Genomic DNA, 27,392 nt, shown 5'->3' with positions numbered 1-27,392 from the left:
GACACAACCGCAGTAGCCTGTCTGTCGACACAGCTCTGCCATTCAGCCAGCTGCAAAGCTAAAGAATTAACCTAAAAAGTGATTAATTTCCAGTAACTTCATCCAGTATTGCGTCTATCAGCAGAGATGTTAATCTGCCTTTATTTCTTCTGCTACTCTTCTGGGTTTTTTTTCCTCAGTGGTAGGGAAAGGCCATGCGCATATGGTTGTAAATATTATGGTCATCTTAAAAATTTGGATTCTTTGGAACTTTTTGTTGTAGACTAGAAAATGGACTTTCTAGTAAGTCTGCATAAAGTTCCTTTAAACAATTGAGTTGACATGCTCAAAGGCTAATTTAATGGTGGGTTTGGGTCAGATGGGGAAGGGTGGTTCTGTGCCCTCTCTCACTTCTTGCTTTGGGTGCCTTTATGCCTATCATCAGGTCTGCCAGGGGTTCTGTGTGGCTAGTTTTAAATAAATTTTTTCTAGTATTGAAGTTCACTGTTTGTTTGTTGGGGTTTTTTTCCTTTATTTCTCTTTTTTCTGTCACCTTTAGCATGTTTTACAAACACTTTATACCTACGCCAGTATAGCTCACTTTAGTGAGCGTTACATATTTCTGTTTTCTACTCAGCCCTTACATTCTTTAATTCCCTCATAAATCTTGAGGACATGGTGGCTCACTGTTAGTTAATAATTTTTTTTTTTCCTTCTCTTCTTTTGATATGTCAGTCATGACGGCAGATCATCTTAGCCCATCTTGAACTTCTTTTTTGTCAGCATCCTGTGTGGGAGAGGCTCTTGCAAAGAAACCTATTTTTGATTTCTCAGTTATTATTATCTAGTTGCTAGTATCAAATTTAATTGTACCCTCCTGTTTTTGTGCACTAGCTCTTACAATTTTTCTTATTGTTCTGATAAGTTTTCTGATCTGATACTCTTTGCTCTTCTAAAGCTTTTTTTTTTTTTTTTCCTCCCCCTTCCTCCTATCTGCTGTCACTTATTCGGCTTTCTGTTTCTTTACCCAGGCTTGGATTCACATTTTTCTGGGATATGCTCATTTGGCCTGTGTAACCTCATGAAAATGTTACCATTTGAACATAATGACTCTTTTCTTCCCTGGCTTCCTGTTCCCTTTCCTTGTGAAGTGGTATGTATACCTTTCGCAACTTTCAGACTCAGCTGGGAGCTAAACATGCAGCTTTTAATTTCCTCTCTCTTCTTGAATTGAGGATCTTTTGGACCAGCAGTGTCTTAATCACAATTTTTGAAACGTAACGGCATGGTACTAGTTTTGGTAGGATTCTTTCCATAAATGTGGTGAACCTGGTTGCATTATGGCCACTGTTGTTTAGCGGCGAGCTAATGCAAACAGTAAACTGGCTTTCCAACATAGTACTAAGATCACTCTAGTGAGGAGCAGGGGAAAAGCAGAGTTTCTTATTTCCAGGTAAAGAACAAACACGGAACAAAAAAGTCCCTTGGCATGTCCTGCTGTGGTTCAAAGGCTAAATTAAGATGTAGATTCTCCTTCATCAAATTAAATTCCTCTTGTGTTTGGCATGGTATTCTCTTTACTTCCTTCTTTAAACAGAATTGGCTTGACTCTTCCCCCTTTTCCACAGTAACGGTGTGATTCCTTGTTTAGTCTGTGGGAATTGCAAGAGCTCTGATGTTTTCCTGAATTAAAGACGCCAGATTCGTCGTGATTTCTTCCTTCTTCCTGTTGTTCCTCCCCTCCGCCCAACAGCCCCATACAGACTCTTTGGGGGGTTTGTTTGTTTCTATTTTCCCCTGAGGAAAAGACTCTTCTTCATCAGTTTTCATGGCAGCTTATGGTTCCTCATATGCAGAATGCTTCAGTGGACTTTAAATGTAATACCGGTGCCATTTTGCCAACTAGAGGAATAAGGAAGGCTGAACCATTAGTAGAGGGTGCTCTCTGCTTCTGTATCAGCTGTCTTCCCTTCCTTTGGGGAATGTAATTCTCTAAATGCCTTACTGATAGGTTTCCATTTTGAAATACACTCTGTCCAGAATGACATGGCATCTCTGCAAGCATAAAATTGTTATGAAACACTAAGCACGGAGAACTTGTTATCAAAATACTTGTTTCTCCATTTTTTTTTTTTTTTTTTTTTTGTTAACATCAGTGTTGTGAAATGGAATGATTAAGAAGTGTTATACCAGAAGTATAGAAAAAGGTATTGGAGATTGCATGTTTTTTGTGCAAAACCCAGTGTTGTCTTGAGACCCAATTACTCAAAAAGTAACGAAAATATACTAAAATTCTCAGCTTTAGCTTGGTTGTATCAAATACTTGGTAGAACTCCAAAATGGTAAATAACTTGGTTATTTTCTTTATGGAGTACTAATCTTGTTTGCTTTGGCATCTGAAGTCAAAGTTGCAGCTTATTTTTACTTATTTTACTTTTTTTAGAGTATCCCTTCCTTGCAGTAATACAGATATTTATTACAGAACCCAGGAGGCCCATCACAGACCATGGGTTCTGCTGCGTTTGATGGTGCCAGAGGCAGAGAGGAGTGGTGTTCACCTCGGCAATTCTGGTCAACGTAATACTCTTAGTATACTCTATATATTAGTATATACTCTTAGCAAAGCTGTAGACATTGTGGCAAAGTAGTGGTTTTGTGGCAGTGTTTGGAAGGAGTGTGAGATAGGTGAGGGGTCTCGTGTTACCTCGCATGGCTTATGAAGAAAATAAAGATGAATCTGGTCAAAGGAACAGATCTGGAAAATTGTATTTGCTGCGGTATTCTGCGTAGGTGTGAGCAGCCTAGTGAAGGCCAAAGGAAATGCTACTAGCAAAAAGAGATTGTGTGCCTAGGTGAGCGTTTTTCATCCATGCTGTTTAAATTTTCTTAATACCAAATGGAAAAATGGGCAGGATACTACTGTAGCTTTGATGTAGAAGTCTAGAGAGAAATCCATCGTGAGATGAAGTAAGTTGATGGGAAAGGGAAGCACAAAAAGGGGAGCCTCTTGGCTGCAGCAGATTTTTGAGTTCCTTCAGGAGGGTACTAGAAATCATTTAAACATGCAGTGATTTGATTTGTAGGCACAGCCATTAGCTAGTGATGCATTTTTCTAGATTGGCCATCATGCTTTCCTTCTGTCACCGCTTTCATTGCAATGTGTGGTGGTTGAAATCCAGAATAAAGTGTAGTAATATCTTAAAGTGCCTGTCTTTTCAGTTACTTCTGTTAACAGCAAGAATTTATTTTTGTCGATGACTGCCAACAGTTGGCATGCAGAAGATGGCATCTTCAAAGTAAGTCTTAAACAAACAAAACCACCTTTCTTCTGTAACTTCTGGTGTTAATTCCTGCCTTTCTACTTTTTCTCTTGAGGCTGTGTTAAAAGCAATGGTTGTTTCCTTAATGTATGATTATGTTTTCTATGGAGATTTTTAACAGAACTAAAATTTGAGACAGCAATCTAAGACGAGATGAGGTGTCAAAGATGGTGGGTTTACACGTGATGATTCCTGACAGTCCCCAAAACATAATTCATGGACCTTGTTTCTGCTCCAGCAGGACACATCCCTTTGATCACTGTTGCTGCTGGGTTCTCTGTGAACTTGGTGAAGTAGTGCACACATGTATGTTAAATTGAGATTTGCTTTCAGATATTTCAGGGTAGGTTTTTTTAGGGAAACTCAAAGCTACAACAAATTGTCAAATTTTCTGATTGCATTTTCAGATCTGACTGTGTCTTTAGAAGGCCCATCAGGTACTGATACGTAATACTGGATTTTCACTGAACTGTTTGTACAGGATGCCGCAAATTCATTTGTCTCTTAGTGTGACTGTCAACCAACAGTCTAGCTATGTTTATAGTTTTATAATGGATTAAGTAACTCTCCTCTGGATTCAAAAATTAAAATCAAAATGCAGTTGATCACAATGACAATAGGGTAACAAAATTACAGACCTTCCAGGAGGCTTACTCTCCTGTTCTTTATGGTTTAGTTGAAACCTTTGAAGCATAACAGGTTGCCCAGAGTTTCTCTACTCCTTCATAATTATTTAACTTTAAGGTTTTCTTAATTGTTGTGAGACAATGGGAAGATGCCTGTCTCAGTAAACCTGATGGCATTGTTACCTCCTGGCTCTTTGTATGTTGGCTGCTCTCTTTGTGAAGTTCTGGGTGCTTCTGCTGTGGTGGATACAACACACCATTCCTGCTTGGGGCATCAGTAGTCTAGAGATGGATTTTGCAAGTTTGTCTGTGTCTGAAACTATTGGTAATGTAATTGCTGGGTTCAGACGTGGAACTTGCTGTTTAGAAAAGCTTTGTCGTGGGTAAACCTGAATGCATTTAAATGTCTGAAAAGTGTTGGGTGGAGTACCATGGGAACTGCCTTTAGCCTTGCTGGATGGATAGAGAGTCTGTGAGAGGCCCCAGGAGGATTTGATCATGCCTTAAAAATACTAAAAGAAAGTACCCGTATTTAGATTCTTAGTCTGGTCCTCTGTGATCATTATCCCTAAAAACAAACGTGGATTCTAAGTCAGTAAATCGTTTACTTGATGTCAGTTGTTCACCAAAAGAATTTTGGATATGACTATGATTTTTGTCAGAATAGACGTGCTAAAAGGTACTTATCTAGAATATCCAACAGCCTGCCTGGGAGTTACTGCTTTGAGTCCTGGGAGTTACATACAGTAGTAGGTGCAAAACACAGTGAAGGGGTGAACCATTTTATTGCACATCTGTATCTTTGTTGAGTGGTGACAGCATGAGTATTTTTTCAGATATTCTAGGTGCTGGTGAGCTTTGTCTATTCACCCCTTTCAAAAGAAAGACCTCAAGTGCCTTCAAGTAGCTAATGCAGAACAGGATTGTGATTTTCTGTGGTTACAAGCTCCGCTGCTGGTAGTAAAGGTATTTCCCATGGGTCAGCAGAAAGAGAAGCTGATGTTCCTGGGTAGATCTGTACCCCTTAAATGGCTGTCTGGAGTGGGGCAAGTTTCTCTTGGGAGTCCTTTTTGCTTTTGTGAGTGGCTAAAGTACCGCAAGAGAAACTTTCTTCCCCACTGTTTTCCTCATGCCAGTCTACCTGAAGCAGAGAAACCATGGGTCCAAGTTGTCATTAAGCTTCCTAAGAATACTTTTATTAATTGTAATTGTCTGTACAGTATAGTTTGACACGATTAGCGAAGCATGGAGAGCACTTCCTACTGTTAGGCTTAAAGTTTTTCTTCTAATGACAGAGTTCTTTGGATTTATCACGGTCTGTCTGCTGCAAATTTCTGAAGTACAAACAGCAATGACTTGACAAGCAGTATAGCATGGTAAGTGGGTATTTGGGCCAAGCTCATACCTTTCTGTGTAAGATTTTCTTTAACTGGAATGCAAAGCAGATGGGATCATGGTTAAATAATTACTCCTTGATTTGAGTGAGTACTGCCCCGAGGAAGGTGCTTGTGTAAGGAACGTCCCTATCAGGCTGTGTAAGAACAAGCCTGCTGTGCTGAGAGTGTGTGAGCACTCATCACGCTGGTGCTTTCTCATACTTGACTCTACAGACTTGTGTGGAAATGAGTTACTAACTTGAGTTTTACCTTAAACACACCCAAAGAATGGCAGTCTAGCATAAGGGGCAGTGCACTTCGAACTGTGCCATGGGGCTTTGGATCTTTAGACCCAGACAGCAGGCACCATCCGTTTGTACCAGTGGAGCAGGAATTCTTTGTGGATAAGTCCCCCTCTGCCATCCAAGCAGTGCGTGCTTTGTTTAAAGGCAAAAGTGTATCGACTCTTGGCGACAACTGTAAAATTTGCGGATTAATATCTGGTGGCCAGGTTCATCTTTTTGGAGCATTAGTGTATTTTTCCTCTCCTTCAGTTTTTCCAGCTTACTTCTCACTCCATCCTGTATACAGACCACCCCTGCTGTCTGCAGCAACTTCTTTGTGCTGGTGGTAAGGTTATTTTCCATTCCTTTCGCTGTCTTGTGTGTCTGAGCAGCAGTAATAACGCAACTTGAGAGCCTCTGCTTTCTCTGGTGTTTGGTATTGTAATGGTGCACAGCAACAACTGCAGAACAAATCATTCTGGATGTAGCAGTGAGGAAGACAGTGCAGCTTGAGATACTCAGCCTAGTCCTTCTGCCCTACACTGTGGAGTGTCATGGAGAAGGTGTTTTGCCTGGGTATGGAAAGGTCTGTAGCCGTGCCATGAGGTGAACCTGCACAAATAAACCCTCCTTTCTATCAAGTTTAATTTGAGCACCAAGTTGGTGGCTTGGTTCAGAGCTAGTTTGTGAGCCTTAGATTTAAGCATCTCCTCGGCATGCTGTCCCTACACTGAAGCATGCATGGAGTATCAGGAGAATTTACCTGCCAAACACATTTAAAAAAAAAAAATAAAAATCCCTGCAGCTTCTTGCTCTTTGACTAAAATTCAGGCATATGGCTGTAGGCATACCTTTGATGCCAGGTGGTCTCCCTGCCAAACCTAAAGCTGGTTCTTAAGAAGTTCTTATGTGGTTATGCTTTCAGTACAGTGCCAGAAAGCTGAACCTTGGCAAAACTATGCTTTAAACTGATGGCGAGAACAAGATTAGGAAGAATGTTTTAGCCCTGGATTAGCATTGTAGCTACAAGTAGACTAGATACATTTTCTTCTAAATCATAGAGGTTTTATTTTGCCTGTTCCAAAGCAGTCTAAATTCAAATTTAGATCTTCTAAAAATTATTTGGATATGTGCTGACTTTGCCCAGCCCTCAGGTTATGGATTACTTGATTTTGGAAGCACTTGCCCTAGGTATTTACTGCTCTAGCTTGAGCCTGGTGGTGTGGCTGCAGAGGAAGAAGCCTGAAGGGGGTGGGAGGAGTGCTTCTCCTTCCCCTTTTTCCTGGTGACCTCTACTTCTGTGGTTGGGTTCGACTCTTTTCCTGCACATTTTGACCTGTGCTATAATACTATCAAAGAGGGCAGTTGCAGTCAGGGAGAAAGTCTTTCTGGAAAAGATTTCTTGCCTAAGTCTGCACATCTGAAACGCTTTTGGCATTCGTTGGTAGAAATTGGCTTCTCTCAAGTGTGTTTTTGCCATGCTCCTCATACCCCGTTGTTCAGACCACCAGGGTCAGTCTTTTCATGCCACTCGGAGTTCCTGTGGAGAACCGAACTGCATACACCACTCTAGGTGGCAAACTAGCTAGCTAACATTTCTTTGCAATCCAAATAAAATTAAAAACCAACCAAAAAAAACCCCCAGGTAACACATGGATCAACTACATCTATCACTGTCATGACTTTAGAAGGGCAAATGAATCTAATCTCATCTGCTGTCTTTGTCACTGATACCTCTAAGTCAGCTTGGAACTGAAGGAAAATTGGTTTTACTTTAAAAGAGGGAAGTTTTATTGCCTCCTTGTAGCATTGTAGAACAAAACTTCTAGTTCTATAATTCTGAGTAATGCAGTACATTTTTAGTTGTAGCTGGAAATGGTCGAAGTTTTTCAGTAACCTGAAAAATACTTTTAAGGAAATTACCATTTTTATATGGGGTTTTTGTGTGCTTTGTTTTGTTTTCTGTTTGGTTTTTTTTTTTTTTTTTCAGAAAACAAACTTTTTCAGACAGGCTATAAGGAAGGTTTGTACAGAGAGGGTTTGCTGTTTTTTTTTTTTTCCTGTTTAAACCAATTATTTTGGGGAAGACAGGCAAGGTTTCAAGAACACAAACCCCACTTAAAACTTGAAACAAAAGCAGTGAATATAAAGCTAAATCTACGTCAAGTTTGACTTAATAATAATAAACAACTTGATAATCCAGAGAAAAGTTTGTCTGTGGGAAAAATGTACCACAAATCTATTAACTCTGTGGTGACTCCAGGATTTTCTTGGTTTGGTATTAACTCCAAGAATTTAGGGAGCGGGCAGTGTTCTTTTTTTGAGGGTATCTTTAAGGTTTCTTTATGTCTTTTACCACGTATTTTCACTGGTGAGGCTTCGGCCAGGCAGTTTCCATGAGGAATATGATTCACTGGGTAATTTATGACATACTTCGGGATGTGCTGTGGACTTCTTCTTTTCCTGTTTGGGAAGAGGGACAGACTGGATGTGGAGATGTTTTGGAAGCCTTGGCTTTTGTTTCAGTGTCACTGTTTGGTTCTGTTTCACGTCTGTGTGTGTGAGGAAGGGCTTGTGCATTCTGGAGTTCATGCCCCCCCCCCTCTTATCGCTCCATATTAACTGGTCTCATAAAAGACGTCACCTCTCCCTGCAAGACTTGCCTTTCCTGTATCCTTGGGCAGTTGCAGATGCAGCAGTAATAGTGGGGATCTGTTGGATATGCAGTTCTTGTGAACCATGTGTGTCTGTTTTCTTTCGTAGAGTAGCTGGAATGTAACGTGTTGCTGGAAATGAACGTGAGATAATGCATCTTTTCCTGAGACAGAGTGGAGTGCTTTTCTAACCACGTTGAGAATTCATGCAATAGCATTGTTCCATGCATGTGTAATAATAGGTTTGAACACACTGACATGATAGTTTAAAACAAATAAACAAAACCAAATAAAAATCTCTCTACCAGTTGGGAAACACGGCATCAGGAACAAGAGAGTGGGAGAGCCTGGGCTAGTATTAAATCTCTCATAGTGTAGTCCCAAGATAAATGCTTAGCAGCATGTAAATTGTCACCCTTTTTTCCTCTTTTGCTTCTGCTCCAGCAGAGTGTTTGTCAGGGAGAGTTTCTATGGTGGCTGCTGCAGTGGGAAATACAGATTGCATGTGGTTAAGTATAGATATTTAGTGACAGGCATAAACATGAGTGAAATGATGAGAATTGGGATTGATAAGAATGAGCTTGTAGATGGCCATTTTCAGGCAGTGACCTGTATTTTTTACCTACTGTCGTATTTTTAGATGGCTTTTCTTTACTCCATCTGAGATTTTTTTTTTTTTTGGTGCCCTCAAATTAAGAGAGCAGCCACACAAAAGGCTGATTGGACCTATCTGGGAGGATGAGGGGAAAAACAGTGGGCAAGAGGTATGGTGGCACCTTAGAGTGGGTCTCCTGCTGCCAGGTGAGAAGTGGAAGGGACTAATAATTGCTTTAAAAATCTCTCCTTTATCTTTTTTCAGTTTAATTCCGCCCTTCAGGCAAAACAATCAGCAGGGGTGGTTCAAACAGCTGCTTCACTTGGGTCTAAAGATGCTTGCAAAAGCTTGCCGCTGGATCCAAGGGTCATTTGAAGTTTTGTAGCTAGACAAACTTATAATCTCCTTGTGCTTCACAAGCTGTCATCTTTGCTAAGGTGCTTAAAAACCCTGCGGTAAGTTTTGTGTTAGAAATAATGAAAAGGTATCTTCCTTGAACATCAAAATTTATGCAGACAGATTAGTTTCTGTATGTGAGTGTGTTTTTGTGGTTTTGGGGTGGCTGCATAAGAAGCATTTCTGTATGAAGTCCCAATCCAGTGGGATGCTTTTCATCCTCAAGAGTTAGCTGAATTTGGGTAGAATACAGGGACATCTGGGATTTTTTTTAGGTTGGGTAAGGATGAGGAAATATCATAGAATGGTTTGGGTTGGAAGGGACCTTAAAGCTCATCTAGTTCCACCCCCCTGCCACGGGCAGGGCCACCTTCCACCAGCCCAGGTTGCCCAAAGTCCCGTCCAACCTGGCCTTGAACCCTTCCAGGGAGGGGGCAGCCACAGCTCCTCTGGGCAGCCTGTGCCAGGGCCTCACCACACTCATTGTAAAAAAAAAAAAATTCTTCCTTATGTGCCGTCTAAACCTACCCTCTTTCAGTTTAAAACTGTTGTCCCTTGTCCTGTCACTATAGGCCCTGATAAAAAAAAAAAAGTCTTTTTCTTTCTTATAAGCCCCCTTTAAGTATTGAAAGGTGTGTTGAAATAGTTAAAAGCACCTGTTCCCCACACCTTTTAATGGGTAGTTTTCCTCTGGATGTTGTCTAATGAAGGTGAGGCCTAAAATGGTAACCTGAATATGGCCACATATTCTTAAACTTTTAGTCAGTAAAGTTGTTTTTTTTAAAAGAGGAAAGAGCCCCGAACTGTGCAGTATTTGATGGGAAGCCAGTGTAACTCCCTTGAAACTGGAGTGGCATGCCTGAGTCAGTGAAGTATGAGCTAAGAATCTGGCAGAAGCCTTTTGCACAAAGGAAGGCTGAGAGAGTCTCTCAGGAAGCCTGTGTGCTGCTAAATGTGGCATGTTTGAACATGAGACTGACATCATTGTGAGTTCATAGTAGTGAAAGAACAAAGTATCAGCCACAAATTAGACTGACCTAATTTTTAAGTCACTTCGAAAAACTTAATAGCATAGTGTGTTGCTTGTGCAAGCTGTTTATTTCTGTCCCAACCTCTGACTACTTAATTTAAACTACAAGTTCACACTCTAAACTGTTGAAGGAGTTGTTCAGGAAGGTGTGTGTGTGTGTTTGAGGGGTGCTGCAGACTTCCTTCCTTGGCTCTTTTTCCACTCTGACCTCAATCTTCACATAAAGGAAGTGATTAAGGACCACCCATCGTATACCTTTATCCTTCAGGATCAGTTTCCTGGAGGTAAAAACCTCAGGATTGCATACCAAAACCTAAACTCGTTCCTATGGGCTGCTCACATGCAGACTGGAAGTCTGAAAATGATTGGAACGCTTGCCAGTGGTATCAGCAGGAGTTTATATATAACCAGATGTCATAAAACTAATCAGTATTATTTATTGATGTATCCATGATCACTGTCAAATAACTGGTGCTTCTTCCATTGCTGGATACCTCAGAAACACCAGGATCTTGCAGTTTAAAGGTGACATACTTCTTTCCAAGTATTTTATTTGGCTCCACATGCACCGAAGTTGATCCATTCTGGTGATATATTACTTCAGTTGTTGCAGAAGTGTGTTGAACTCTCCTAGCTTGGGACTGCCTTGACAACAATCAGTGCCTTTTTGGTTGCTTTTTAAAGGATTGTGTAAAAGGAGCACTCCTACAAATTCCGGAGAAATATAAAATCTTTGTTTATAGATCTGTACGGAGCTGTACATACATGTGAGCACACTTCAGACAGGATAATGCAAATGTAATTTAAGAGAATAGGTTTTGTTTCTGTTTGCTATTCAAAATCCTGTTAGAAGCCCAGTGAGGTTGCTACAAAACGTTTCTGACTGATGCTGGTCTTTGACTAAGGCTCATATCATAATAGCAACAGAATTTATTCCCTCGCTTTGGTATTGTGTGCTTGTGCTCTTCAAAATTTAAAAAATCTTGGTCCCTTTTAATTCTTGCAAACTAGATGTAATGGCAGTCACATTTGGTTAGTTGTTCTTAAGGGGGATTAATGCATTTTGTGGTTATGTCACTAATTAAATGCTAATGTTTATAGTAATGCAAGAGGCACAGCAGGGGAATGTAAGTCACCCTGTTCTCTCTCCTTCCACTGTAAAGATATATATGACTTCTCTTTTCAGCCACGTAGTTACCAGGCTGGAAATGTGGCTCTGGCACTGCTGCAGGTCTTGTATAACATGATTCAAATTCAAAGAAATGCTTGGGATCCTTTGGGAAAGACATACCAGGGCACGTTACTCGGAGCGTAGCTCAGTGAGATACTACAGCTTGTGCTTTTGTTCCTGAACTGAGGCCCTGTTGGTACTGTCTTGTCAATTAAATTAAAACTTAAACACAATTGTAAGAAGCAGGCCATCGTAATTACCTTTGTGGGTACAATTTGGGTATGAAAATACGTTCTGTTCCCAAGTGTGTGGGCTATCAGGAGTCTTACACCATGTTGAGAGGTTTGGTCCCAACTGCCTTGATCTAGGAGTTTGTTAATTTATTTTCTGAGCCTCATCTGCAATTCAGCAGTCACTCCATGTCATAGCCTGAACCCCTTACTAACTCTGCACAGCCCAGAATGGGAGACCTTCTACCAGGATTACTACAACTGTTTAATTTCTGGGTACACCTAACAACTTGAATTACTCCACCACATTAATAGGGAGCCATTGCTGTACCCCATACTCCTCTACATTTCCTTCTCCTACCTTGAGATGGTCAGGCTGCACCATGTTTGTGGACTCGTTCTCCACCATCTATTCTGTTTCCTTGACGTGTAGGTGTCATTTAAGGAGAAACTCAATTAAACTTAACTGCTTTACTGAGCAGAACTGAGCTTACATACATTTAATGTCAGTGTTTTACTGGGCCCAGCATCCCTTCTGAAGATGCTTCTGTGTGCTTTTGTCACTATGTAGCACACGCTGCTCACAATATTAATTCTGTTTTGAGCATGCAGAGGGTTTTTTAAATGACTTTTGACAACAGATTTAATTAACACTTAAGGGTTTTTTTTAAACTTCTGGATGTTTCTTTGTACAGCTGACAGGACATGCATGCAGGGCAGTGCAGCGCTGTGTTTTCAGACACAAGCAGGAAGAAACAAAGTATTAATGTTGACAGTCTAAAAAAAAATTTAAAAAAAAAAAAAAAAAAGAAATTCCTTCCAAACTTTCTCATGCCCTGATGTGAAGGGGTTGAATGTGCATGTTGCCTTCCGGGAGAACTGGTGTCATTTCCTCAAATGGGTGAAAGAGCAGAACATTTTAACCCACAATGTACCATACCGTGGAAGCAGTTTACACATCTCTTGTTCTTAAAAGAGATTGACTCATCGTGATCTTTAGTCATTCAATTTAATTGAAGAATTATTAAACAGTCTGTTGCAAGAAATTTACCCCTGCCTTGCCCAGAAGCTATTCTGATTTATTTCCCTAATAAAATTACCATCATTATCCTCTGCCTTTAATCCATCCTGGTTCTTATACGAAGGTTTCGGATCCACCTTCTGTTTTCATCATACAGCGACCACAAAGCAGATCAGAGTTGCTTTCTTTTTTTAAAAAAATTTTTGGCTCCTTATTTGCAGGCCCATATTATTTGAACATCTTCCCCTTAAAGTCTTTAACTAGGAGAAAGGCCTTAAACTTAAAGGCTAACCATCATCTGAAGACTCTGAGGTCCCATATTATCTTCTTTCATAGGAAGCCTTTTAAAGAAGTAGCACGGACTATTACAACTGCCGTGCTTGGTGTTTATTTAGCACTACTCTTCAGAGCACTCCTCCTTTTAATCTGTTTCTCAGCAAAAAGATGACCGTGTGAATCCAAAAGTCACCGTTCGTATTGGTCTGCAGAGCTGCAGAACACGATCAGTCGATTTGGGATGTGTGGATTGTGTAGTAGATGGAAACCTTGGTGTCACAAAAAGGGCTGCTGTGAAGCAGTATTGTTCTGCAAGGATAGGCTGGAATTTCAACAGCTTGAGGATTTTTAAAGTAGTTCAACACTTTAATCTTTTCCCTTTTTGTGCTTTATGTCTTTGATTCAAAAGCTAAAATACAGTTGCTGGTAGGGACTGGCAGGCATAGACTTTGCCGGTTGTCACAATCAAATGACGAATCTTCACCATTTGGTGTACAGCCAATATAGCACTTGTGATGGGTTTGTAAGGATAGGCAGCTGTCCTCTAGTTTTAATGTGGTTTGTGAATTCTTACGTTACATGCTGTGGCTTTGGATTGCATCTCTTCAGACTCAGATTACATAGATAAATAAAATAATTTTATAACCTATTCTAAATTTGACAGATTTTATGCCAGATACTTCATGCGAGATTAATCCCGTCCTCTCCTAAAAATCTAAACTTTGAGGAAAGGAGAAATAGGTACTGAGGTCCTTAGAAGGATGCTATCATGCTTGACTGTTGAGTTTCTCCCTGGCTTCTAGCTTCTTTGATGCACCACAGCTCTGTAGCTGTAGGAGGAACACTCCCCATGACCCAACTGGTTGAGTTCGTTTAGCTGCAGTTTAAGGAAGGCCCTGAGCAAGAGACAAGAAAGAAAGGCTTCCATTTCTAATTCTGGAAAATAGAAAAAGATATTTAAATAAGGCCTGGAGGACTTCTTATTTGCCAGAAGTCAGTAAAAAGGCAAGTTTATATCCTTTTGTAATCACTGTAATTGAAAGGATGTATATTTCTTTTCCTGAAGTCAGCAGAAAAATCCTGGCCTCTTAATGATGAAAGACCTTTTTTTAAAAAAAAAAATTTCTCCTAAGCACAAGTAGCTGAAGTTTCCACTTCAAACTTGGGTGGCTCATTCATATTTCACTTAATGGTAATATGGTATCCTCTCTCCCTTCCTTCCCCTTCTTACCACCAAGGCTAAAAAGGAGGCGGGGAGATATAAAATGTTTCCGAAAATTACAGGAAATGTCTGTTCCTTTAACAGCATTGCCAGGGAATTTCCAAATGTGCTTAATACTTATGGCTAAACTTGCAGCAGCTCGGTCTTCAATCATGAGTGGATCCTGTTCTAAAAATGTGACACCTCCTTCCAGTAAACTGTGTTGAAATTAAGTATACGCTTTGTTTCTCGTCTGCTCTTCAGCAGAATTAATTGCACCCAATGGTGAAATGAGGGCTCTTGTGGGCTGTTTTAAACTCTCAAGTCATTAAAGTGGGAAAAATAGTATATAGTTTCCTGAGGTGGTAGCTAATTTATTTGTAAGGACTTTGGAGGGTCATGGATAACAGGTATTAGTGAATGAGAAGACTATGTGGCATTTTCCAGAGAGACAAGAAACTGCATGTGAAGCACTAAGGAACTGAAAAATAGAGATGCTTTTTATCCGAGTACTTTGTTTTCTTGGACTGTCACAAAGGGGTCTCTGATCACAGGGTCTTGCCTTTAGGCAGAGCCTAATCAGTGTAAAGCACCAGCTTAGTTTTAATTTCCAGAGATTAGAAAAGGTGATAGCAAGAAATACAGTGAGTGGGATGAGCTTTCTCTTTGTTCTCCATTGCCTTCTGCTGCTGGACTAGGGGAAGGAGCAAGGAAGATCTGCAGAACCTCTTCTTGGGGCTCTGAAGGGTGTCTGCCAGCTGGAGCAGGCAGGGGGAGAAACGGACCCGGCACAATCTTCAACAGATCTTCTCATCCATGTCTCTACCCTGCTGCTCTTGTGTACATACACCTGGGTGCTACTGACGGACAAGTGAGAGGATCTCCAGCCTGGGACCTCCGTGGGTCATGGTCAAGGTGTCCATCCCAGCGAGCAGAGCGTGTTCTGGGTAGCAAACTCTGCAGTTATCTCTCTGAAGGGCTCCAGTCCCATGTCCTACTGTTGGCGTTTGCAGGGTTTTTAGAGCAGTTGCCTGAAGGCAGAGAGGTGGTTCTTGTAGCTCTTTTCCTTGCGAGGTGACGTGGGTTTTGAATCTGTTCACTACGCAGCCTTCTGTCATATGATTTACTACACGGTTCGGAGCCACTCCTGGGTTTTGTAATAAGGCAGTGCTTGGCAATAATTTATTATCATGGTTTATGTTACAGTAATTAAGCGAAGCTGTCATCTCTTGATAGCGATGATTTGAATCTTGTTTTTAGCTGCCCAGGAAACGGTTTGGAATTGACACTAATGTGTTTATTTTTCCTTCCTCGTGTAAAGGTTATAATTTAATTTGATCATGTAGGAACAGCAGGTGCTTTGTACAGAACATGCACAGGTATGACTGTACGTAATGTTTGGTGACACCAGTGTTATCAGTTTCCAGTGTTGTCCTTTTTAGTATGTGGGGAGATGGGATTAGTCACCTGAGATGTTCTGTTTCGTTAGTCTTTGTCCATGCAAAATATAGCTGTAATCAGATTGATGGCAGTCTCTCACATTAACACATACTGAACAAGAATTTGTGAATTTGCTTGAATTCATGCAAATGCATCATCGGTGAACACTAGTTACAGATTAGTTTTCTAGCAGGAAAATGTGTCAAATTGTTTGGAAGGTGACTGTTGGTTGGTTGGTTGACGACTTGTTTTTTTAAGCATCTCCAAACTTTTTTGGTTTTAAAGACAGTGGAGAAATTTGCTGTGGGTTTTTTCTTTTCTTTTAGAAAATCAGTATAAGATAACTTTCTATTTCTAACCCTTTCCATGTAAATGAATGCTAGCATTTATAAATCTCACCTAGGTTTTCATGTGCTTGGGGAGTTTTACAGCAAATGATTGCACTGAAAGTGTGAAATCTGTTTTCTGGTTTTTTGTTTTTTTTTTCCTTGTAACAAGGATTTTTTTAATTTTTTTTTTCCTGTGTTTAGGTATTTCCTTCTTCTGGCCTTTGTATATGGACCCCCTTCTGTCCTGTTCGGCCCGTTTAGATTTTGACCTAAATGGAGGTGAGTAATCGCTTTTGACATGAAACAATAATGAATTCGTATGAAAGTACCCCAGAATTTTCAGTTGCTTTGACTTGGAAGCCGTACAGGGAGAATCATCTTTTAAGAATCCATTAACATTTTTCTTGGTTGCTTAGTGTCCCAGGCAATAGAAAACTAAAAATGTTATGTGTTGTAGTGTTTGTTTGGAGTGGATTAGGTAAGCTTTAATTCTGAGTGTCACAGAACTGTATGCTGTGAACCTGCAATGAAAAAGTATTTTGAAATGCAAAGAGTTTCTTGCTTGTATGGGTGGAGAAGGGAGTCTGCAGGTAAATTCTCTGAGCTGTTGCATAGAGTGATGTATCACCAGCACGTTCTAAGACTTGCTGTGAGCTCACATTCTATCAGTCAGGTTTTCCTGCTGTAATACTTACTGTTCCATGGTGAATGTCAAAGAGGTTGGCTTCTGGTAAATGCAAGTGATGATAATGTGGCTTATTGCTTAGAGTTGGTGATGATGCATGGATGATGTTTGCAAGAACATTGCACGTATTTCAGGGCTGTGTTGAGTAGGTCAGCAAAACATGGTGTTTTGGTGGTATGTGTTTTGGCAGTAGAAGACATTATATTATTTAAAATACCACTATTTGTATGAAAAGCAATACCTTACTGTTATCTAAATGGAAGGTCCATTCATCTCGTTTAGCCCAGCTGTCTTAGACTGGTGGTAAAAATGTTGCTGAGCAGTAGGTGTAGAAATAGAGCGAGTTTTAAAATCTATACTGTCAGTCTTTTATGCAGCTTATTCATGGGAAGTTGATTTCTTTTCTGATTCTGTGACTCCCCATCTCAGTTTTCAGATTGGTGACCACAATGAAGTGGGCTGATTTTTCTTTAGAACTAGTAGTCAAAACTAAGTAATTAGTCAAGTAGGATGAAGGACAATATAGAGCACTGAACTGAAAATTCTCCTTTATCTATTTTTTTTTTCAATGCATTATACCTGCCTTTCTCATTAATGTACAACGTGTAATCTAACATGCACGTGGCTGTTGTTTCTACAAGGCAGAGAAAATTAACCTTATCCATTTTCACTGCATATATAGCTCTAAAGTACAGATGAACTGAAAGTAGGAGAGGAGGGAGCAGCCATTGTGATCATACAGATAAGCAGAGAGAGCAGGGTAAAATTCTTAAAACTGCTTCTCTTTTATGAGCACAGTACATAAGTGACGTTTAAAAAAAAATAAAATTATAAATCTGTGTGTTTCTATTTGTGTGACTTCCTAGCTGCTCTCCACTCCTGCACCAGAATGTGCTCAGGAGGGTGGGGGAAAGTCCCCCAGTCAATGTGAGGAAATTATGTGCTTATGAGATGATGACACTTTCTTGAGTCATCTGAAAAGCCAAAAGACACTGTCATTTCCCTCAGTTGAGGAACACGAGCCCTTGTTAACAGAGCTCTTATTTTAAATCACTGGCATTTGTAATCTCACCCCTCTGTGGTCTGCACAATGGCAGGCAAGACACAGGCTTCTTATAACCTTAGTTGCATTTTTTTTCTCAGACTTTACACTTTATTACACAGTTGTCAATCTCCAGAATTTATTGGTTTGCTGAATTCAGAAGAAGTGTAGCTATTCCTCACTTTCACTTAGAAATCTTATTTCCCTTGTGCTCCATAGACACTTTATGTTTCTCACTACTGATGAGTAGCAACTTGAGCAAGGATTGACCCTCTCTTCTTGATTGTCACTCAGTTTCTAATAGCATAGATTACAGGTATCTCTCCAGAACACCTTCTATTTCCATCTTTCAGAGGCTGGTGAAGGAATGATGTGGCTGTCATAGATGTTGGGGGGGGGGGGAAGACATCTTGGAGGAGTAGGAATTCACCCTACCATCCCTAGATCAGGAGTTCCTCTCTGATGGAGGTGTTTGTTGAGTACCATGTGTGGCTGTGTCCTGCAGTTTAGGATGTCCTGCCTCTGTGTTTTGATTCAGCTTTTGGGTTGCTTTTTTGTGCTCGTGCCCATCCTGAGAAACATGAAAGGGAATTTGACTGGAGGGGAGGATAATGTTTTTCTCATATGTGCATGTATTTGCCTCTAGAAAGTTTAAAAACGCACAGTTTTAAAAAAATGAGCTCTTTCAGGTGTCTCAGGCTGAGTATGCAGAAGCTACCCTTCAGGACCTTTTAACGTTCGGAGGCTGTAAAGTTATTTTGTTGGTGTTTTGCCATGTGGCAGTGACGTATGTGGGAGTATTGCTCTAGGCACCTGACACAGCAGGTGTTTGTGATGTTGGGAATAAAATTGCTGAGCATTTATGACACCAAGGTTCAACTTCAAGGTTATCTTCTTAGGAGAGGTAGAAGTCTTTCAGAGATTGCAGCAAGGCTTCTGGAAGCTCTTTGTTAATTGCTTAACCGAGGTAGAATTAGAACATTGTCATGAGAGTTTTTAAAAATATATTCTTACTATATCTGCCTCTCTAAAAATAGTTGCTATCCTATGAGCCAAAGCCTGAGATAACTCAAACAAGCGTCCTGCTCTGATGTAAGGGAATTGCTTGGAGTTGAAGGGGTGGAAGTAGAAATCAGGAGTCTGTACAAATGGTGTTATTTTGACTGAAGAGTCAAACACACAACTTAAGTGCCAGGTTTCCAGTTCTGTGGTTGCCTGCTTTGCTCCATCTGAGCCGTTTGGGATGGGGATGGGGATTGCTGAGGTGAAGAGAGATCCTGTAGTTCTGTGGCAGCATTACCTGTACATATTGGAGATCCACTGCTGTTTGTGTGGAAGATAGTAGGAGTTTTGCTGTTTTGGTTCTGTAAACAGCATGGAGAAACTGTAAAGATACCGGGCAAGTGTGGAACAGATCTTTTCAGTTTTACAGTGAGTTAAAAGTTTTAATTTTCTTGTCTAAAAGGAGAGGTAACAAGCAGGGCAGGATGTTGCAGTCCATCAACAAGGAGGAGGAAGCCACACAGCATTACCAGTATGTATGTGAATGGCTTCATGCAGTATTCTCATAGCTCGGTTACAGATCACTTTTCCATAATCCCTGATTTCAGTGTAGAACATCCTGTGACTCAGATGGTTTCCTAGCTTGAAGATCAGCAACGTAATGGCCTGTTTAGGACAAAGCATTATGTAGCATCATTTGATGAGACGCTATGGTGTCAATACATGCCGTTGAGATCTAAGTCATAAGTAGCACAGCAGAAAGAGAACGGTCAAGAAATTGAAATCAGCCTTTTACAAACTATGATTATGAATGAAGCAGATAATTAACACCTGACTGATGAGAGCAGTCACCAGGAAGGGGAGGAGAGCTCTAGTGCTTCCCTAGAGCAGGAGGCTACCAGTTTCTTTTATTCAGATGGGTCCCAAGGTAGAGTCCCAAAGTCTGACAGTACCAGAAACAGAGAGAGTTAAAACAAAGCAAAAACCTGTAATTGATGAAAATGTTGTTCCTCCCTTGACCAATGAAGCTGTTCCTGTCAAAACAGGATTTCAATCACAATAACGTGAGGTGACATTACGGTTACATTTATTACTTTCAAGATTAAAACCAGAATGCTTTTAGAAACTTAACACAGAGCTATTCGTTGAAGTAATGGTGTTATTTTAAAGGATTCTTGACTGGTAGCCCACCTATCTTATGTTCTTTACATTCTCTTTACCCAATAACCATATATGACTAGTTTGAGGGTTTTTTTAAGGGTCTTCTAAAACAAACTTCTATCGTACAAAAGTAAAGGCTCAGACAGTGAGCAGTAAGCATTTGTAGATAAGAAATACACCCAAACTAAAAGTTTCAAATATAAGAGTACCTATATTTAACAGCCTCTGTTTTAGAGTTCTGTAGTTTCTCAGCTGCTTTATTTTCCTGTTATTACTTTATTTAAGTCAGCAATTTACCCATCAAAACAAACTGTCTAGTTCATGAACAAACTGTCTAGCTCACAAAGGAGCTAGAGCCAATTCCCACTAGAGCCAGTGGAAAAGTTTTCATTGAGTTCAGTGGGTTTGGTATCTGGCAGCCTTTGATACGAATAAAAGAGAATCAAATTTCGTGACAGGACATGTTAAGAGAAGTACAAAAAAAAAAATGCAGAATACTTTTTTCTCACTGAAAAAAAAAAAAAAATTGGACACAACTACCAAGTTTCACTTTCCCCCCCCCCTCACATAATGGCAGAGTCTTTTGATACCTTCCTGAGGCCAGTATATATAATGACTGCTCTTTGAGGGGGAGCACACCTGCCAACCAGGTTGCAAAGTTAGGGGTTTTTTTAATAGGTTTAATTAAGGCTTGGTATAGTAACTTTTCCAATAATTTTATATTTTAGAGCAAAATGTATTTCACTGCTATACACTTCCATTTATCTGGACAAGCTTAAAAGCACTGGCTTTATAGCACTGGAGTCAGCACAAATAGAAAATCACGTTTTGTCAACCTAGTGGCTGTGTACGTGGAACCTGGTGTTTTTCTTGTATTGCTACATGAAACACTCACAAAATGGGTTTCTTTCAGTTTTCTTTTTTTGAGTTGTTAAAGTGAATTTTGTACTTTTTTTTCAGAATTCAGATTATTTAAGATTTTGTGTGTGTGGATTTGTAGAATATATCTAATGAGTAAAACATCTGCTGACCTGGGATAAGTAAAACACAACCGACTATCAGTTAATTTGAATTCATGACTTCTGTTGCAACTAAGATAACAAACATTTCAAACTGAAGCAACAAGTCAACACTATAAGTAAAATACCAGTTTTCTAGCTGAAACTGAGAATGTAAATTTTTTTAAATATATAAAATCTTCATCCCCATATGTGTGTGTGCATCCCCTTAATGTATGTTTTATTAAAAATCCATGAAGACGTATCCTCATAACTTGCTTCTGTTTAGAAATGTTTTGCTGCCTCAGGAATGCCAGTCAATTGAATTTTTATTTTCTTCATCTGGCCACTTCAGATTCATGCCAGTTGTGTTACTTTGCTTTGTCCCAGCCAGCAGCCAGCAGAGGTACAAAGGCTGCTTGGCTTACAGGCTGGGTGGCATGGGCCAGAAGTGACTTAAGACTGGCTTGAAGATGCACTTTGCCTTGTACAGGAGGTGTTGGGTAGTTTTGCTGACCTAAAATTGCTTCCCCAAACGGGGAAAAGGGAATGGGATGGTGTGAGACAGGCAAACTGGAGAAATGTGGTTTCTTGGCTTTACCCTGTGCTGATTTGAGGCCTAGGTTGCTCATTTCCAAACGGTCTGCCATACTAATGAGGTGAGGAACTCTTGTCAGGCTTGTCCTTTCACGTACAGGCTCTAAAGCTCTTAGTGCTGATGAAAATTATTATAAGGTAAGGTTTGCACAAGACGTGAAAGCTGTATAGTAGCATGGCTTAACAAGGTTATTTTCCGTTGAACTGCAGTTGTTTTTAAAAGTGGAAAAATAAGAAATGTATCATCCACTGTTTTCTAACCTGTGAGCTCTGCCACCTCCGTTGAAGTGACCACCCTCAGCTGTCCCCTCTTGCTGGAGTTTGTCACTGTGGCAGCTGGACGTGTGGCATGTGTTTCCTCTGGGAGGAAGGTTGCAACCTTACATAGACAGCTGTCTGTAAATATCCGTGATTGCCCTAAGAGACCAAGTTTTGAACTGTGGGAGCAAAGCAAGTCGACTCCTGTTTTCCGTTGCATCTACAGCTGCGGCACTGCATGTGCTAAAATGCAGCTGAATCCCTTACAGACAAAGCCCTGTGGTGGCTCCTTTCTGAGTGTTCCTACAGGCACTTGTTCCATCAGAGTGGTTTTTGAGAGACTCTGAAAAGCCTGAGGACAGCTGTGAGGCAGTAATACCCATAGGTGGTGAAACATGTCAGGTGTTTTTACTGCTCTCTTGCTGCCGCTGTTTCAGGTGATGTGGTTGGGATGCTGTCACCATCTGATTTTACAAAAGTATAGTTTGCTTCAGATATTATTTACCATGTGTGAAAAGTGTGGTTGGGATGCTGTCACAATCTGATTTTACAAAAGTGTAGTTTGCTTCAGATATTATTTAGCGTGTGTGAAAAGTGTAATGCACCTCACGTAACTGTCCCACCTGCTCCAGAAGGGCCAAAGACAGTGCTCACTGCTTTACCTTTCAATAGTGTATTCATGAGGCCTCTGTTCCATGTCTGGTGATTAATTCACATAAAATGCTTGTGTCCCGAGGTAGCAGCTTGTTCTTCTGGTTTCTCTTCAACGATGTTCGTAAAGGAGAGAGGTGGATCTAAGTTTTGTCCTTTCTTCTGTACAGTTTAAGTTCTCCGACTTGCAGTGCTGGTTTGGGAAATACTTTCCAAGGCATTAAACTTTAAAAATGTATCTTAAGTAATTTTACAACTTCTTACTAGGTGGTGAAGTGCTGAAACACATTTAATTCGTTTTGCTATTGAAAGGAATACCATGATTTAGGGCAGTATCTCTTAATTATATTCTAACAAAGTCTTGTGAAGAGGCAGAGCTAGTGGCAACAAAAGTCTGCAATTAAGACAGGATATGTTGCCTGAAATACAAGATAATTGTCCAGACAAGATCATTGGAATAGATTCAGACGCTGTAGATGCAAATACTCTCTCTAAGTGTTTGGCATATAGAGCAGAGAGGGGAACTTCTCAGAAGTGTATTTATTGTATGGTACAGACCATGGTGCAGTCAGCCTCTGAGTTGGAATGTTTTGTTCTGCAAACTTTCATGGCCTCATCTGATTTGTGTGTTGTTTTTTGATTTTATTTTTTTTTTTATTTTTTTTCCCCCATCTTCCCCTTCTTACAGGCTCTTAGTCCGGTGTAAAGCTGATGGGTGGGAGCAAAGGTAAAGAATGATGTAATGCAGCAGCAGCCAGAAAGCATCTTTTGTTTGAATTGTGAAATGGCTACTCCATAGTCATCTCCCGATGAATCAGATGTGAGGGGCTGCTTTGTGGAACGAACCCTTTGTAACAGCACATCAACTGGAAGCAGGAGGAGACATTCAGTTGAAGAGCTCTTTCTGAAAATGGGTTTAACTTTTCTTTTGCCAGTCACTACCAGCATGACCTCATACACTTCTAGTACAATGGTGTGGCTAAGCCTTTGAGTACACAGCCATTACATCATCGCAGCAAATTAGAGAGGGAGGTGGTGAAAGAGGCCTTATTGTTGTCATGGCCGATGAGATGATCAGGACTCAACTCATTGTCGCCGAGAAGTTGGTGGCTTTGCTGGAGAGTGGTACAGAAAAATTGCTGCTGATTGATAGCCGCCCCTTTGTGGAATACAATACGTCCCACATCTTGGATGCCATCAACATCAACTGCTCCAAGCTTATGAAGCGGAGGCTGCAGCAGGACAAAGTTTTGATTACAGAGCTCATTCAGCATTCAGCAAAACACAAGGTAGGGGTCATTTCCTTCTTATTCCTTGTATTTGTTTAAAGGAGTGCCTGGAAAGCAGCTTGTAATAATTTCTGTTTAGGTATTTCATTAAAAAAAAACCAAAAAAACCAACAAACTAGGGGACTGAGTTTTGCTGAGCTCTTACCTAATCTAAGAGGGTATTGGTTACCACTAAGTTTATCTTTGGGATTCTTTGTAACCTGCTCTCCCCTAAGCGACAGAGTAATGGGGAGGGATTTGGAAATTACTCCAAAAGAATGCTCTCAGGGTTCTTGTATGTCTTGCAAAGCACAGTCCCTAAAATGTCTGTAATTAGGGCAGCAAACATTCTCCTTCTAAACTTTGAAGAATTCTTTGGGGTCCGTGGTGGTGGGGATTGCTTTAGCGAGTGGTCATACAGTTTGCAAATAAACTGTAGCTCTGTCCATCCTGGCTCCTACTTGCTGTTTAAAATGCCTTTCCTCTGAGTAGTTTAATGGGGTTCGGTTGTTTGTTTTGGGTTATTTGTTGGGGGTTTTTTGGTTGGTTGTTTGTTTTTCTAAATAGCGTTAACAGTGAAAAGAAAATTGCTAAGCTGCTTAAACTTATCTATGTGTGAGGTTTTTGCTTTTTTTTTAATTCATTGGTACTTGTTTCAAATGTTTTGGGTGCAAAAATAATCTATTACATTCTTGCTTTAACATATTAAAAACTGAAGCTTTTAAAAATTATTATTACTATTATCTAAAGCACATTTTATGCATAAAGCTGTATAGATGGTTAAAATGTGTGTGGCTTCAGGCAGTTTAAGGTCTCTTTACTCTTTATACAGAAAAATCCCAGAAGCAGAAACTGAGTTAGGGCCTTCTTTTAAAAAGCTTAGTTCTAAAACAAACCAACCAACCTAGCTGAAGGTAAAGCATTTTACAAGTGTCATAAAATTACCTAATGGTAGGAATTTGCAGTGTGTGCTTCAACTTAGAGTAAATAATAAATTTACAAACTGTCAAAGGAATTAAATCTGATCAGGCATATTAAGTATAAAATATGGAGTGTTTTACGTACAGTTACGTAAGAAATCTGTGTATCTGAACTGCTGCATAGCAAGTATGTGGGAACCCTGATGTGGTGCTTTTAATCATCTTCCTCCTTCCTATCTTACTCGGAATGACTTGTGTTTCAGATCGAAATTGATTGCAAGCAGGAAGTGGTGGTGTATGACCAAAGCTCTAAAGATGTGACCTCTCTCTCATCTGACTGCTTTCTTACTGTGCTCCTGGGCAAACTGGAGAAGAATTTCAGCTCTGTGTATCTGCTTTCAGGTATGATGTGCCAACAAAAAAAAAAAAAAAAAAAGACAGACACACTTGAATAAGGAGGAGAAAGAAAAGGCTATTGTTATAGCAGATGTGTACACAGTTTGCAGTGGTGCTGGTATGAACTTCAGTTACAGCATAGCTTTTTCTGTAGTTCTTTATGCATATAGTGACACTCATAATACATAAAATGCTTAGAAATTGCTTCTTACAGGGGATTTATTACACCATTAGTGCTATGTAAATGGAAATTGATAGATGCAGGGGTTTTAGATGCAGATGTCTGTCATTTTAGGGACAAAAATAGTAAAAGAAATGTGCTTCCATGGTCTTTTAAGTATTGTACATGCTAGGATGAAAATCTTTTGCTTGATGAATTGGTAATTACTACAGTAAGAACAAGAGAAATGATCTCCCAGAGTTAGGGAGATTATTTTGTGTGACTTTTTCAACTTCAGCTCCTTAAGTGGTAGTACTCTAGTTAGGTCTTCTCCCTCACTCAGCTCTTTTTTTTTGTTTGTTTGGTGGTTTTTTTTTTTTTAAATCCCAGGTTAAAGCATCCACAGAAATTCAAGTCCTAGATTTGTTGGTGTTAATATGCAGTTGTGTTGTTACTTCTGTCTTGGAGCAGTAGACCCAGCATTCACAAGAAGGGACAAGGAGGGGCATGAAGTAGATCCAGTGCTGAAAGAAGAGGGAATGATGAATACAAGTAGGAAATGCATTGCAGTGACTCGATCAGTGACCTAATGAAGGGTATGCCTAGTCTTTGAGAAATGCTAAAACTACAGTCAAAAGACTGAATAGTGATGAGAGAAAGGGAAAGAACCCCAGAGAGATGCTTCCTCTTGCAAAAAGGGTTCTCTGATGATTGTAGTGACTTCAGATGAAAGTGATAGGGAGGTGGTTGTGTTACTGAGAGAACTTCTGAACTATTTCGAAAGTGAGTACAGAGAAAATGAATCATTTCTACACTGGGATGGGTGTGTTTGGTGCTCATGTGAGCTGTACTTACGGTAAACTAAGTAGGGTTTTGCTTTGGCTGTGTTTGGTGCTTCTACTTTCTTTTCTGGTTTTGTGAGAATTACACCTCTGGGTTGTGGACCGCAGTATTAGATTAAGTAACTCTTCTTCCATATGAGCCACCAAGTAAATGTGTGGTGTCTAGGCACAGTAAATACATAATGTAAGAGCACTGAAATATGTGGTTAACGCTCCCTTAAATTTAAAACTGTTATTTAAAAACATAGGCCAGTCTAGAAGCAGTTCATGTCTCAAGAAATCCTTATATTGTTCGAATACTCAACTCTGCTCATCTGTCCTGAGGTTTTTTTAATAACCAGAAGCATATTACAGCTCCATACAGCAATACAGACTATTCACAACTTATTTTCCATGATAGAAAGAGACACAGCTCTCTATGAACTGAGAATTAGAGTTCGTGGCAGGGAGGAGATGGGAGGGGGGGAGATCCTTAATAAGGCCAAGCAGAGAGCAGTATCACAAAACTTCCCTTCCTTCTACTGTCCCTCTGTAGATTAGTTGTGTGAGACATGGCTTTGCCCTTCTTTCTCCTCTGCCGGACCCTGTGAAGGAGGTGGTCAGAGTCTATCCTGAGCTTGTCTCTATCCTGAGACTTGCCTGTGGCTCCTGTAGGAATGGACAGTACCAGGAAGGGAGTGTTCCTCAGTGTGTAGTCTGGGCAAACACCAGTTGCATGTATCATAATGATACTGTGAGAAATTGTTTTGTTTTGGTTTTATTTCTAGCCTGTGGTAGTTGTCTGCTCAAGCTGAAAATGCAACTTAAACCACATGCAAGATATTAGTGTGTGTTAGCTAGTTGAGGTGAATTTAGACACATTCAACTGGTTAAGGAAAAGGTTGGGTGTAAAAAGGAGGGAAAGGTAATCTGTTGTGTTAAACCCTCCTGATAGAAAGGAGGATTTTTATTTTAGCATGTCAGATGCATTTCTCTTAGCAAAGATTAGACTTGAGAATTTCATCTTATTTTTTTGTTAAATAGGGAGTGATGGGGATCTTTGTAAATGCAGAAACAATTGATGGCTTTAGAACCAGTGGTAGAGGAGTGTAAGAATAAAAGGGAAGTGTAAGGAAAGAGTTTACTACTGATCTGTTAACAGGTGTTTATTTCAGGAAATATACCCAACTGAGATGAATTGGTAGTAAATAACATCAATAGTATTCCTTCAGCTCTCTAGCATTTCCTTCTCTTACAATGAGTTTGCTCTGATTACAATCCTTTACATAAGAAAATACAATATAATTCACGATCCTGCTGGGTTTTTTGCATCTATTTAAAAGCTAGCTACTTAACAAACACACACCCAAGAAACCTTTTGGGATGTAGGGTGAAGGAGAAGGTGCTAGATTCAGCCTTGTGGAAAGTTCCCTGGAGATTATTGATACGTGGCTCTAGGAAACTAGATAAAAAGTGTTGTCTCAGCAAGCTGATGACGAACTCTC

At 40.1% G+C, this 27,392-nt stretch overlaps 1 protein-coding gene across 3 annotated transcripts in view; it reads left to right on the top strand.

Annotated features, from left to right (window-relative positions):
- The window catches only part of DUSP16 (dual specificity phosphatase 16), a 67,684-nt gene that overhangs the window by 13,143 nt on the left and 27,149 nt on the right, over positions 1-27,392 (top strand). For 2 of the 3 annotated variants that reach the window (XM_074901802.1, XM_074901803.1), the window contains exons 2-4: positions 16,130-16,207; positions 23,011-23,611; positions 24,774-24,912. In XM_074901802.1, the coding sequence (XP_074757903.1) occupies positions 23,381-23,611; positions 24,774-24,912 (370 nt within the window). In that variant the 5' untranslated portion in view covers positions 16,130-16,207; positions 23,011-23,380. Of the gene's footprint in view, positions 1-5,256; positions 5,302-16,129; positions 16,208-23,010; positions 23,612-24,773; positions 24,913-27,392 lie in introns of those variants that run through there. The other variant, XM_074901804.1, reaches the window with a different exon arrangement.

Source organism: Athene noctua, chromosome 3 (assembly GCF_965140245.1).
Source record: "Athene noctua chromosome 3, bAthNoc1.hap1.1, whole genome shotgun sequence".
In the NCBI taxonomy this organism is placed as follows: Eukaryota; Metazoa; Chordata; class Aves; order Strigiformes; family Strigidae; genus Athene; species Athene noctua.
The sequence above is the reverse complement of the archived record's forward strand: the minus strand, read 5'-3'. Positions and strand labels throughout refer to the sequence as shown.